This window comes from Hyaena hyaena, unplaced genomic scaffold (assembly GCF_003009895.1).
Source record: "Hyaena hyaena isolate Hyena2069 unplaced genomic scaffold, ASM300989v1 scaffold_615, whole genome shotgun sequence".
Taxonomy (NCBI): Eukaryota; Metazoa; Chordata; class Mammalia; order Carnivora; family Hyaenidae; genus Hyaena; species Hyaena hyaena.
The window spans coordinates 724432-737777 of record NW_024081248.1 but is presented as its reverse complement, the minus strand read 5'-3'; the positions used below and the strand labels follow the sequence as shown (position 1 = coordinate 737777).

Below are 13346 nucleotides of genomic sequence, written 5' to 3'. Positions count from 1 at the left end.
ACATCAACATTTGGGGCCACACAATTGAACACAGAAGACCTTCATCTCTCCAACAGACTATTACTGCCTTTAGAAAAAGGCCTATGTCTGGTTCTTCTGTGTCTATCCCACTGCCTAGCAGTGGTAAGCCCCCAATAAATAACTGTAGAACGACTGGATGGAGAATCATGGGGCCTACATAGCAAGTAGGATACATCCAGGAAAAACCATTAGATTCTCCCCCTAAAGCAGGAAGAGGCTTTTACCCAACCCCAAAGAAGCAGCCATGTTTCTTCCATCCAGGAGACCCAGTTCTTGGGAACGGTGAAGTGGAAGAAGCACATATGTGGCACAGGACCAGAAGCACACAAGACACTGAACAGAGAACCTCTATGGGTTCTATCTGATTTTTAATCCCTCCTATCTACTAATTGTCTTCTCTAATGGGCAATGTTCAAAGCCAAGACTAGTTGCAAGTGGGGAACCTGGTAGTTATCTCCAAGATCTCTGTAACGGTGACCACTATTTCTACCAATAACTCCTAACCTACTCTTCAGGATACATCAAGGATTCTGTGCTGCTCCAAGACAGTCAACTTAATGTCCCAAAGACTCTCAGGCCACAACAGGATCTTTCAGGTGTACCCCCAAAATACCATCTCCTGCCTGTCTTCCCTCCATTTTGGATTCAACAAGGAAAATCTTTTGAACAAGGTACAAGTTGATTTTATGACTAGATCTCAAATATTTGAATTTCTAACACTTTAAAATGGAGTCGTCAAAATAAGTTCTAGGGATTTGGGGTTTCATTGTCTTTAGAGTCTAGACCAGCACTATCCAAACATACCTCATGCAATGATAAACTGTTTTATAATACATGATATTCAATTAGTAGCTATTAGCAACATGCACCTATTGAACACTTGAAATGTAGGTAGTGTGACTATGAAACTGAGTTTTAAATTTTTACCTACTTATAATTACCTCACATCTAAATAGTTACATGTGCACTGTAACAGTGCAGGTCTAGACTCTAGATTTTAGATTATTTCTTAAGCCTATTCTACTCTAATATTCTTTAATTCTATAGTTTTGTGGCAATATCACAAGAAAAAATACAGGCTTTGGAGCAATGCCTGTCCTCTCTCTTACTAAATGTAAGATCTTGAGTTAGTCATTTAACTTCTTTGAACTTCTCTTTGCTCCTTTGTGTAATGAACATAATAAGACTTGCCTTGTTGATATACAGAAAATTACTGTGAGCTGTCTGTAAGTTGTTCAGTAGTATGGGGATTTTACTTATCAGTAATATTCTTGGGAACTTGAAGCATTAAAAGAGCCAGAAACTGCCTTTGCTAAGAAGAAACAGGAAAAGATGACTGGGTAGCACTAATGGACAAAGAATAAGGCATTGACTAGTGCCAGGGTTTTTGAGAAAAAAGAAGGCAAGAATAAGAACCTAACATAATATGAAGTTAATTTTCCTGAAATGAAAAAGTACTTTTCCATAAATAATGGTAGTGCCTACCCAAACCCTGTCCTTGGAAAAGGATCTGGTCAGGATAAGTAGGATATCTGGTCTATCAAATGAATGGAGAAGAATGTGGCAGGTTCTCAGAGCCTGGTGCCATTAAACATTCCTGCCATATACCATCCTTAAGACTTGACCCTGTAACCATGAAATTTTGGTCATAACCTGGTCCACATGTAGTTCATCTATAGGAAATATGCTGGTCAGGCAATTATACTTATCTTTGTAAATTAATACACTGGTTTATAGAGTCACTATACACTTTCCTAATGTGGGGTCAACATCCAGATTCTAGGACACTTGAAGAGATCAAATTTCTGGACCACCCATGTCATGGGAATGGGTCCTTCTGGCCCAGGTGGATCCCAAGTTTGACATCGCCTTATGAAAATCCTACTGTCTCCAGTTAATATCCTTAGACTTTGATGCCCTATAAAGTCTACAAATACTGGACAGGGGACTACAGTATTTTTATTCTAGGAGTGGATCAACATTGCACACCTAAAGGATCAAGCAATTTCCTTAATTAATGCCATATGCCAAGGAGCAGTAAAAATTAGGAAGAAAACCGAGAAGTCATATAGAATTATAAGTAAACATGTGGCCATTAGCACCAGATCTCAAGCCATGTAACCTCTCTGGGCTTTAGTTTCCTCATTTATAAAATGGAGATGACCAAACCCACCTTCACGTCATAGGGTTAGATGTTGGAGTTAAATGGGATAAAGTAGTATCTGGCACACAGCAAGTGCTCAATAAATGTTAGTCATAGACCTCCCTATCTTGTGTTTTCAAGCATAATTACTAATTGCAATGCTTAATTGCTCAAAATCACAAGGATCAAAAATCAATTTGTAAAGAAGTAAAAACAGCTCAGAGGCTGTAACTTGAATGCTGACTGATTGTTTTATTGGTTTTAACTTCAACTCCCCTTGGCTTCCCTCTCTTTTCCACTTTATTTGGAAAAGTAGGAAAAGTCCCAGCTGCAAATCTAAGATTCCCCCAACAATATGATATTGGCCACATCATGTATGTTTGCTGCATCCTTAGTTTGCTCATCTGTAAAATGGGAGTGACGGTATCCGTATTCCACTCTATGTTGAAAAAAAAATCACAGAAGGGGTTAAAAAAAAATAGGCTCTCTAAGGCCTCTAAATTGCTACCGCAATTCACATTATTTGGGTAATCTGGATCCATATTTTGAGACAGAGAGACCAAGTTTTGTGGTCTTATTTCAACAACTGAAACTTCCAATACCTTGTTTGCACACCTGTTTCTATTAAGCATAAGCAAATGAGCCAGAGATGATGTTTATTGAGAAAAATCTTGGTTTCCCTTGCATAGATTGAGTCATATATTCAATATCACCTGGGATAGAGCCAAAGGGAAGAATGCTTCTTCACATCCCCCTACCTATAGTGCTTTCTGTCCCAGTTTAGACAGTCTACCACATAAGTGAGTAACCACTTGGCCAGGGTTTCACTTCCTTTACCCTTAGAAATTCATTTGGTTCCAGGTGAATCTGATCAGGAAGAATGGATCTAAAGTCTGGCTTGGCCCCAAAGGATCATTCTAGAAAACACGAAAAGGTCTTTAGTGTCACACCCTGTGTGAACTTGAGGTCCTCGCGGGGGCAGGCCTAATGTAGCCCTGGGCCTCCTCAGATTAAGAGGTCCCAGAGCTCATCAGTCTTCCCTGGGCCACTAAAACCTGATCAGACCCCTCTAAACCTGAGCCTGAGCCTGCCTCTGTTCCAACAACATTCTCAGCATTGGCTCAGACCCCAAAGAAGCTGTCAAGAGCCAATAGGCAGAGGAAGGAGGGTTGGAGGCAGAGAGTAGCCTGTTGAGTGGGCATTTGGCCTTTGACCCAATGACATCAAGGATTGGAATGATGCAAGAGAATGACAAGGGTTGGGGGTAAAGAGGGAAGATGAGCCTGGCTGGGAGCCTCCAGAAGTCTGGAGTTTCAACATATACAGGGCCTCTGAAAGGCTTCCAGAGCCCCTGGTTGAAAGTCAGTCCTACGTTGTTCCACGCAGTGGCAGGCCAAGAGTAGAGGTGTTGCTAAAACGGCTCCAAACAAGGAAGGTTTGCCAGATTGTTTCAGCAATAAATCTACCTTGAGTAAGTGATGAAAATAGCTCCAGGACCCTTTACCCATCGATGAAAGATTTGTTAACTATGCTGGAGTCATCTGTTGACTCAGATCCTTCCTGAGGGTTGCACAGACAGGGTAAGTTCAGAGAGCTGAGCAGCCGTCCATCACAGTGCATTCAGCAGAGGCTTTTCCACAAGTAAACAACCAGCAGACAGGCCAGGAAATCAAGTGCTTCAGACTGAGCATCTCAATGACAACAGTGCAGGACTGCAGGTCTGCCCACCATAATCCCACAAATGTTACCCTCCAGTCCCTCACAGTTTGCAAAGAGCCAGCACATTCATTCTTTGAGCTCCAGACAACTCTGTAAGGAAGTAAGAAATCAGTATCCCCATTTTACAGAGGAAGAAACTGAGTCTAAGAAATGAAGACTCAATCCTGAGCCTCCTGGCTCTCAGTGAAGTTCTGGTCTATAGACCTGGCTGCCACCACTATGAAAGCATGAGCAGAAATATAGAAACAAGAAGGGAAGAGGAACAAGGACCTTGATCAACACTTTTGCTCAGAAGAGCAAGAAGGGAGGCGGTTTGGAAGCATCTAACAGTCCACCTCTGGCTTTACAAGGCTGACACACTGTTCACCTTTGCAGGTCAGCAGGGCCTGGATGAAGGGGAAGCTGGGGCTGGTGGATGCATGAACCAGGGCCCTGGAGCCAAAAATCACAGCCAGGGGATTCACTTACCGCCACTCAGGAAGCAGCCATGGCACGAAGATGAAACCCAGGCAGAGGTACCATTTCTAATAGGCTCCCCTGTGTCATTGTTCTTGATTCCAGAGAGGATACTCCCTCCTTTCACCATTTCTTGAGGTTCAACCAGAGAAGGGAAGAATATTTTGAGCCTATTGACCACTGTTTTCCAAAGTGTCACATGTGGAACATTGCCAGCTGCTCAATTAAAAAAAGAATTTTGTGGCCAAATACATTTGGGAAATCCTGCACATCATGTCCTCCTCCCAGAGAGTCACAGTGCAGATCTGAATATGGACCATTCGGGGAAGTTCTATAGGTGAAGTAGCTGGTTTAACTTTTAGCACATGGTTTTCCAAACTTCTTTAACCACAGAGTCTCCCTACACTCTTCACCTTATCTAGGCAACTGCAGTCTTCTCTAGAAAAGAGCTCTTGGCTTTACAGTTGGAAAAGCCTTGGTTTGAGTCCTGGATCTAGTTGTAGTGAACCTGATAAAGAAACTTAACTGACTTGGAGCTTGAATTACTTCTTTTGTAAAATGGAGTTATTATTATACATACTCACTAGCTACTATGAGGATTAAATACATTAAAATGTAAAAATGCTTTCTAAACTCTAAGGGGGGTGTGTGTGTGTGTATGTGTGTGTAAGATGACAGTGGTTCAGAGCAACATAGACAACACATGCTCCTATCTTTAAGCTCATCTGACTTACAAGGTCATTGTGAGCTGGAAAGGGGGAGAAGAGAGGTGCCACAGGGTAGAAGGGTAGAGGGAGAGACATCTTACAATGCATAGAGTTAAGGATACTAGAGCTTTGCTTTGATTTTTAATTTTTTTCAGGAAAGCACTATATGTAAGAAAAAGAAAGTACTATATGTCACTCATGGTTAAAGGTCATTCTTCCTCTATCAATAGTAAAATATTGTATTGTAACAAATATTAGAGATCTTGCTATTACAATCATGTTTTTCTTCCTAGGCTGCAAAGGAGATTTCTTCCTTGGAACCACAGTCTAGCACAAGGTCTGACTGTTAAAGGAAACTGCTCTATGCCTTTACATAGCCTGTTACATGAATGTGTATCTGTCATTCCCCAGGACACATCAATACAGAATCACCATCGTATACACACTTCAAAGGAAAGCCACAATGAAAAAATACAGCCAACTTCCAGAAGGGCCTTTGGGCATGCCCGCATTGATCATTCTTGGCTCCTGAGTGACAAATCCCACATTACATTCTATGGTGGGGCCTTCCCCAATAGAAAGGCAGATCTCAGCGGTAAGAAGCCAAATGTCTTTCTTGTTAATATGGGTAACCCTAATCATGCAGAGTTCATTTAAGAACACTGGGGCATGAGAGTGTTACTTCCTCATGTCTCTCATCTTAGAAAGTAAGAGCCGAAGTCCAGTCCAAAGTGGCAACAAGACTGACAACCTCCTTTTTCGCCTCATACTCAAGCACACACATACTGCAATCAGACTGCCTGGATTTAAGCAACCCCCACTTTCTAGTTGTGATCTTGGGCAAGTTATTTGATCTTGCTGGGGCTCAGTTTCCTCACCTTTAGAATGGGGATAACAATAATACCTTCATAAGACTATTGTGGGGATTAAGTGAGTTACTGCATGTAAAATACTTTGTATAATTATTTTCCTATATTTAGCACTTACTATGTGTTGACTGCTACTATTATTATCATTCTCTCCATCACCTGACTTGTCAGCAAGAACCCAAGCTAGGTAATGAGATTAGGACCCCCTGAACCTGCCTCAGCCAAAGCCATGGCTGTCTCAGTGCCTGTCCTTTCCTCTATTCCTGTTAACCCAAAAGTGATAAAAGTTGAAAGTCAACTGTCTGTCCACATACCTGCAACTAATAAGTTCTCATTCCCATCCTGTTTCTACAGACAGACAAGGGAATATAAAACTCCACAAGGGCAGAAGCAGCCACTTGTTACAGGAGCCTCCTGCTGAAAGATGCCTTTTTCCCCCTCTAGCAACTGCCACTGGCTCAGAGAAAAACACAGCTGGGGAAGTGAAGAAGAAAAAGGTTGTGTGTGTGTGTGTGTGTGTGTGTGTGTGTGTGTGTGTGTGCGTGTGTGCATGCGTGCTTGCTCTGAAAAGATTAATCTCAATCTAGGAATGAGGTAACTCAAAAGGACGTCTCAAACAGAGAACTGGCCTTACTTGCTATTTAGCTCATCATGTGCAGCTAGAATAAGGCTCTAGTAATTTACTAAATGTCGAAAATAGTGCAGTACAAGGAGTTTCAGCTGCCCCAGTTCTACCTTAAAGCGTATAATATTACCACACTCTGGGGGCCACAGAGTCCTTTGTGCTATTAAGGGGTTGGGGTGATCTGTAAATTTTTAAGGACAGAATTTAAGCTTATAAGCAATTGACCCACTTCAAACTCAAAATACTAGAGACCTTGAATCTAGCAACGGTTTTGCTTCAGGATCTGTCACCTTTGAAAATGTACAGTAAATTTGGCAAGTTTATCAGCCTTTTCAAAAGTCAAGTACACCTTTCCGCCCAGGAATGTTCCTAGCTGTCTCTGGCCTCGTCCTGCCTTGTAATTCTACATAGATCTTCCATGGTTTGAAGGTACCTGTGCTGAGCAGGAACGAGCAGGGACTCTGGAATGCTCTGCCTGTAGCGGTTGCATGAACTCAAGCCTTCTGAGCGGCAGTGATCTCATCTCTCCATGCAGATAATAATGCCCACCTCACAGGGCTGATGGAAGGATGCATTCTTGTGAAAGTATCTTGTCTTGGATTGGGAACCGTAGCAATGTTAGTTCATTGTGGGGACTCATGTCCTCTGAAGTGACACTGGAGGAGCCATGGGCATTCCAGGTGGTCCTGGTGCCGATGAGGGAGGTTGTTTTCAATCTGTTCAGGATTTTCTCAGATTTCCTGTGTCTAACCTGATCTGAACCTTCCCATCCCCACCAGAAAGGCCTCTGTCTTCCCCTGTTCCTTTTGGGCGAGGAGTAAACAGTAGGCCTGATCTGCCAGTCACTGACTGCATGCCTAAGTAAAGCCCTTGATTTCATACCCTAGGTCAGCCCAGAACCAAGCCAGGCTCAGAGGACAGAAGTCCTTTCCCTCAACCCTTGTATATGGGTTAGCAGAGGAAGGCAGTATTTTCCACTATATTAAAACTCTATAAAGTTTTAATTGGAATAAAGAAATTAAGGCTTGGCTTGTCAGCACACCTCACACAAATCATTTGGATTTCCGCATAGATTTCTCAATGCAAACCTTGTCAAACAAAATGCACAAGGTCAGCATTCAGAAAAGGGCAGTTGGTGGGCAGCTCGCACCTGGACAGTTAAGGTCTCCAGGAACACTAAGATCCTATGTGCATACATTTGGTTAATCATTTTCTTAATGTCTCAAAATTATAAGTATCATGCTGCATACACTTGGTCAAATTTCCTTATTCAACTCTAAACATGTAGGGTGTTTGCGTGTGTTTCTGATCATTGTTTTCTCTTTGAACACACACCAAAAAAAATGAGAAACATTTTTCTTACTCTTCCTGTGAAGTTGAACTCCTTGAAACCCAGAACACGTATACATTTCACAGAGCCAAGTTCATATGTTAAAAGCTGCAAACTAAAAGAAGGAATTTTCAGCAACTTAAAAAAAATTTTTTAATGTTTATTTGTTTTTGAAAGAGAGACAGAGTGTGAGTGGGGGAGAGGCAGAGAGAGGGAGACACAGAATCTGAAGCAGGCTCCAGGCTCTGAGCTGTCAGCACAGAGCCCAATACAGGGCTCAAACTCCCAAACTGTGAGGTCATAGTCCAAGCTGAAGTCAGACACTCAACCAACTGAGCCACCTAGGCTCCCTTCAGCAACTTTTTTTTCTTAAATAGTTTATTGTCAAGTTGGTTTCCATATAATACCCAGTGCTCATCCCCACAAGTGCCCTCTTCCATGCCCATCACCTCCCTTCCCCTCTCCCACGTCCCCATCAGCCCTCAGTTCTCAGCATTCAAGAGTCTCTCATGGTTTGCCTCCCTCCCTCTCCCCAACTATTTTTCCCCTTCTTCACCCCCATGGTCCTCCATTAAGTTCCTCCTAATCCACCTATACATGCAAACATATGGTATCTGTCCTTCTCTGCCTGACTTATTTCGCTCAGCATAACACCCTCGAGTTCCATCTATGTTGCTACACAAGGCCAGATTTCATTCTTTCTCATTGCCAAGTAGTATTCCATTGTATAGATAAACCACATCTTCTTGGTCTATTTGTCAGTTGATGGACACTTAGGCTCTTTCCATGTTTTGGCTATTGTTGAGAGTGCTGCTATGAACATTGGGGTCCATGTGCCCCTAGTCAGCAACTTTTGAATAACTGGAAAGAGGAGGCTCTAAGTACTACTACCCACAATGTCTCATTCTCTCTCTCTCCCTGTCTCTCTTTCTCTCTGAACACACACACACACACACACACACACACACACATACACACACACATATACACACACATTTTGTGGGTTTTTTTCAACACAAAAAACTGGGCTAAAGTTGTCACTGATTCTGTCACATGGTGATTCATTTTCAGCTATGTTCCTATTGCAGAAATGTGGAGAAACCTAGATATTCTGCAGTGTCAAGACCAGGCATTACACCTAATGAGAGAAGAGTCTACTCTCAAAGGAATATCCCAGGAAAAATTCTAATTCCAAACATTATTGTAACTACGTGTAATTAGCTCACTTAATCCTCACAGCAACCTTATGAGGTAGCAAGTATGATTACTTCCATTTTACAGAAAAAGAAGTTGAGACTCAAGGAGTTTACATAAAGTAAGCAGACACAAATACATATTCCTACTTTCTGCCCTTTGTAACCTAAATTGTTGCACAGTGTTCTGTACCTTGCTTTTTTCCCTTAGCAACACATGCAGGGATTCCTCACTCTCCATACATAGGAATCTCAGCTGTATCATTCCAACCCAGCTTAGTTTCCCTGGCTGCAAGACAAAGACAACATATATTTTGTCTCAAAGGCTGTTGAATTTATCATGTTTATACTTCTCAGAGAAATCAAAGGATAGATTAAGGGAGAGGCATTGCTGGGTTCCCAAGAAGGGAAGCGGCACCACTCTGATCAGACAGCCAGCAACCCGGTTGGTCGGCTGTACTTCTCAGCCATGGGTACTGAAGCTACGTCACACCCGGCAGCACTCAGTACTAGAGATACAAGAAGATACAGCGTCCTTTGTCCTCTGCAAGGTTTTTAAATACCTGCCATGTTGGGTTTTGTTTTGTTTTAAAATTTTCTCCAGGTGCCAAAGGCTTTGAAATTACCTCCTATCTCAGAAGAACCAACCAGAGTTCTGGACCCCTTGAGGAGTCAATTTAAAGCCAATGAACCTCCAGCAGAACTCTGTATCTTCCCAGTGGAGATTCATTTCCACACCCAACACCCCTCAAAAGAAAAATCACATAGAAGAGGTAGGTCTCCTGTGTTTAGGTAGGTCCCCAGAGGGAACTGAGGCAGGCACCCAGATGTGGGTCTTCCTAATGTAAATATCTCCTAAATCATAGTTTACCCTCCCCAGGGTCATCTTCTTCAGAGAACATTTTTTAAAGGAAGAAAAAGGGTAAAATCGGTGCCTTCTGGTCATATTCATAAGTCTCCATATGGTAGTAAAGATGGCTTCCTGCATTTTCTTTTTTTTAATTTGTTAAAGCTTATTCATTTATTTTGAGAGAGAGAGTAAGAGTGCCTGCAAGCAGGGAAGGGTCAGAGAGAGAGAGAGAGACAGACAGAGACAGAGAGAGAATCCCAAGCAGACACTACACTGTCAGCACGGAGCCAGATGTGGGGCTTGAAAACACAAACCATGAGATCATGTCCTGAGCCAAAATCAAGAGTTGAATGCTTTACCAGCTGAGCCACCCAAATGCCCTGGCCTCCTGCATTTTCATGCCAACCTATCTGTTAACCACACAAGAAAGGATGTGCACCTTAAAAGCTCTTGCAAAAGTACCAGAGTTGCCTCTAATTGGCCAGGCTTGAGTTGTATGCCCAACTTGGACCCAATCACTGCAACTAAGACATTGAAATGTGCTCATTAGCCAGTCACATGCCCATCCCCAGAGTCAGGGAACGACACAGCTCCACCCAAACTACATAATGTGAGCAGGGGAGAGATGCGTCCCCAAAAAGAAGAGACAGGTGGCAAAAACCACAGACATCTACAAAACTTGGCTTTCTCCTTGTCTCCTAGGTGTTCCACACCCTGAGTCAGGACCAGAAACAGAAGAAAAGGCCAGACCTTTATGGAAATCTCCCCTGAAGCATGCTTCCCTAGAAAAGCCAAGGGAGTTAACGGTGCATCTCCCAGTGGACACGGGCAGGGACATGCTCTCACCTCAAGGTAGCTATTAATTCCCTCCAGCCTCCCACAGGACTCTCACCCCAAAGGGAAGCAAGGTAAGAGACTCAAGGGACCTCAGCTATGAAGACGGAGGCTGGAAAGGAGGCCAGTCGCTCCCGTGCCACAGCTGCCTTAACCAAAGTACTATTATGAAACCAATTTAGTGTCTAGCTCATGCAACTTACTCACTGAATCATCCCCCTACTAATAGTTTCTGGTTGCAGATATAAAACATCACCAAACTTACTAAAAATTTGCTGCATGCTTTATAGTTTATCCCAAGTTTTTAACCAATGAAATTCCATTTCTAATCAATTTAGGAATATGTATTTATTCATTAAAAGTCATAATATCAATAAAAGACTTCACTCCAATTTTCCAAAACATCACATGGACATTTGAAATTGTACACAATGCATGTATCTAAGTGAACTTTTTATGTGTTGATAGGATGGAAATAATGGTCATATTTAGAAAGCCCTTCATTTTTTACTAAACTGAACCTCCTTTTCAAAGGGCAAGATGACTGTGTGGCAAATGCTGAGTGGCTTCTGACTAGTGGTAATGAAAAGTAAAAGGATGAGCATTCATATTTACAGAGTTCTTTCTCTGTGCCAGGTACCATCCCTAGTTTATCTCATTTACTCCCCACAACAACCTTACCCTCATTTCACAGACCAGAAAACTGAAGCCCTGGGACATAAAGAACTTGTTTGAGGTCACATGATTACAAGTGGCCTAGCTGTGATTGGAGCTCAGGCCTTCTGGTGCCAGAATCTGTCCTCCTACCCATTACTCTCTACTGTCTTTCAGAATAAATAAAACAATGAACAAGTCAGAATATTCTTGAGATGTTTCAGTATTGAGAAATTCCTTTGATTATTGGGGGAAGGAGCTCATTAACTCCATCTCCTAAGTGAGAGTTAATCATCCTAAAGACTCTGAAGTTTCCTTTAAAAAAAAAAATCCAAATAAGGGTAAGAGTCACTCTGTGCAAACAAGTAGAAAAGCAGCTTTCCACCTGTGGGTCACAAGGTCAGGTGCACAGTTTGAGCCACTGGGATCAGTAGCAACACTGGTAAATTTTATCTTTGGTATTGCTCACCTCACAATGCTCTCCACTTGTTTTGAGCTGCTGTGCCCACCAAGTATCTAGAGCTTGCTTATTGTCTGCTGCCCTGCCAGGGGGAGCCTGGTCTAGAAGTCCCTGATACCTTAGTGTGAGTTAGTGCAGTACGTGACTCAACGTAGTGGTAGAGGCATAAAGGAAAAAGTCTAAAGAGGCAAGGTTTCCATGGCAAGCTTTCTTACAAGATTCCTGGGGCAAGGGTGTTTAAAGCTGCTAAGCAGGACGGCCCCATTGCACGTACCCATTTACTTGCTGTGCCCTAGATTATCTCACCTCAAATATCATAAAAATAAAACCAGATTTTATATATGCATATACACCATACATATTTTTTGATGAATCACCTGAGATTAAATTGCAGACTTTGTATATTTCTTCCCTTAGCAGAATATATTTCCTAAGAGCAATGAGTTTCTCCCTCATAACCACAATGCAATTACCACACTCAAGAAAATTAATGTTGATGCAGTATTATTTCTAATAAACAGTCCATATTCAAATTTTCTTAATTACACCAATAATATTCCTTATAGATTTTCCCCCCAAGCAATCCAGGATCTACTCAGGATCATGTATTGTACTTAATTGTTCCATGTCTTTAGAATCTTGTTTTTCATGACAATGACATTTTTGAAGAGGATAGACTAGTTGCTTTTCAGAATTATGCTCAATTTTGATTTGTCTGTTTCCTTGTGATTAGGTTAAGATGCAACATTTTTGGCAAGAAGAGTAGTAAGTGATAATACATCCTTCCCAGCAATCATATCAAGAGACACAAAATATCCCTTCATATTTATTCCATTTGTTATAATTTGTTTTATTATAGGGGATGTTAAATTTCATTATTTAATTAAAGGTGGTATCTACTAGATTTCTCCATTGTAAAGATACATTTTCCCTTTATAATAAATAAGTAGCCTGTGATACTTTGAAATTGTGTGTGAAGCCAGCTTTGAAACACAACAGCAACAGTATGTTGAACATGAAATAAAGACCACTCTCTCTGAGATTAAGACAAGGTCTCAATCACTTAGATTACTGGGTTTCACCCTTCCTAGAATAGTCCATACTGATTTTGAAAAAGAGCTAGAGGAAGACAACAGAAGTGAAGAGAAGGACGTGCTTTGTGTAACATTATCATCAATCCCATTACCCTCTAACTACCATCTGGAAGGTGCTACTTTGTACTTTAAAACCTTGAGGAGCCATGTGATCATTGGTTCTGCTTAGAAAAATTGCTTTGTGGTTAAAACTTTGTAGCCAACAATCCCATGAGACCCAAATCTGGGGGTTTTTTATTTTGAGACTTTGGTCTAGGGTCTAAAAGGGTCTCATAGCCTCTCTAGTCTTTTTTCTATCTCAGGAGCCCGTGAATAAGATGAGAGCAATAACCACTGCTTGAGTGCTTGGAGGCTCCCCAACTGAAGGGCCACTGTTCTAGCCACCTTGGCC

The 13346-nt window shown here is 41.8% G+C and overlaps 1 protein-coding gene across 1 annotated transcript in view; it reads left to right on the top strand.

The window, feature by feature from the left end:
- The window catches only part of KIAA2012 (KIAA2012 ortholog), a 109294-nt gene that overhangs the window by 17989 nt on the left and 77959 nt on the right, over positions 1 to 13346 (top strand). The window contains exons 4-9 of the mRNA XM_039257403.1: positions 537 to 692; positions 4259 to 4398; positions 5458 to 5641; positions 6270 to 6412; positions 9668 to 9836; positions 10616 to 10765. Of these exons, the coding sequence (XP_039113334.1) occupies positions 537 to 692; positions 4259 to 4398; positions 5458 to 5641; positions 6270 to 6412; positions 9668 to 9836; positions 10616 to 10765 (942 nt within the window). The remainder of the gene's footprint in view (positions 1 to 536; positions 693 to 4258; positions 4399 to 5457; positions 5642 to 6269; positions 6413 to 9667; positions 9837 to 10615; positions 10766 to 13346) is intronic.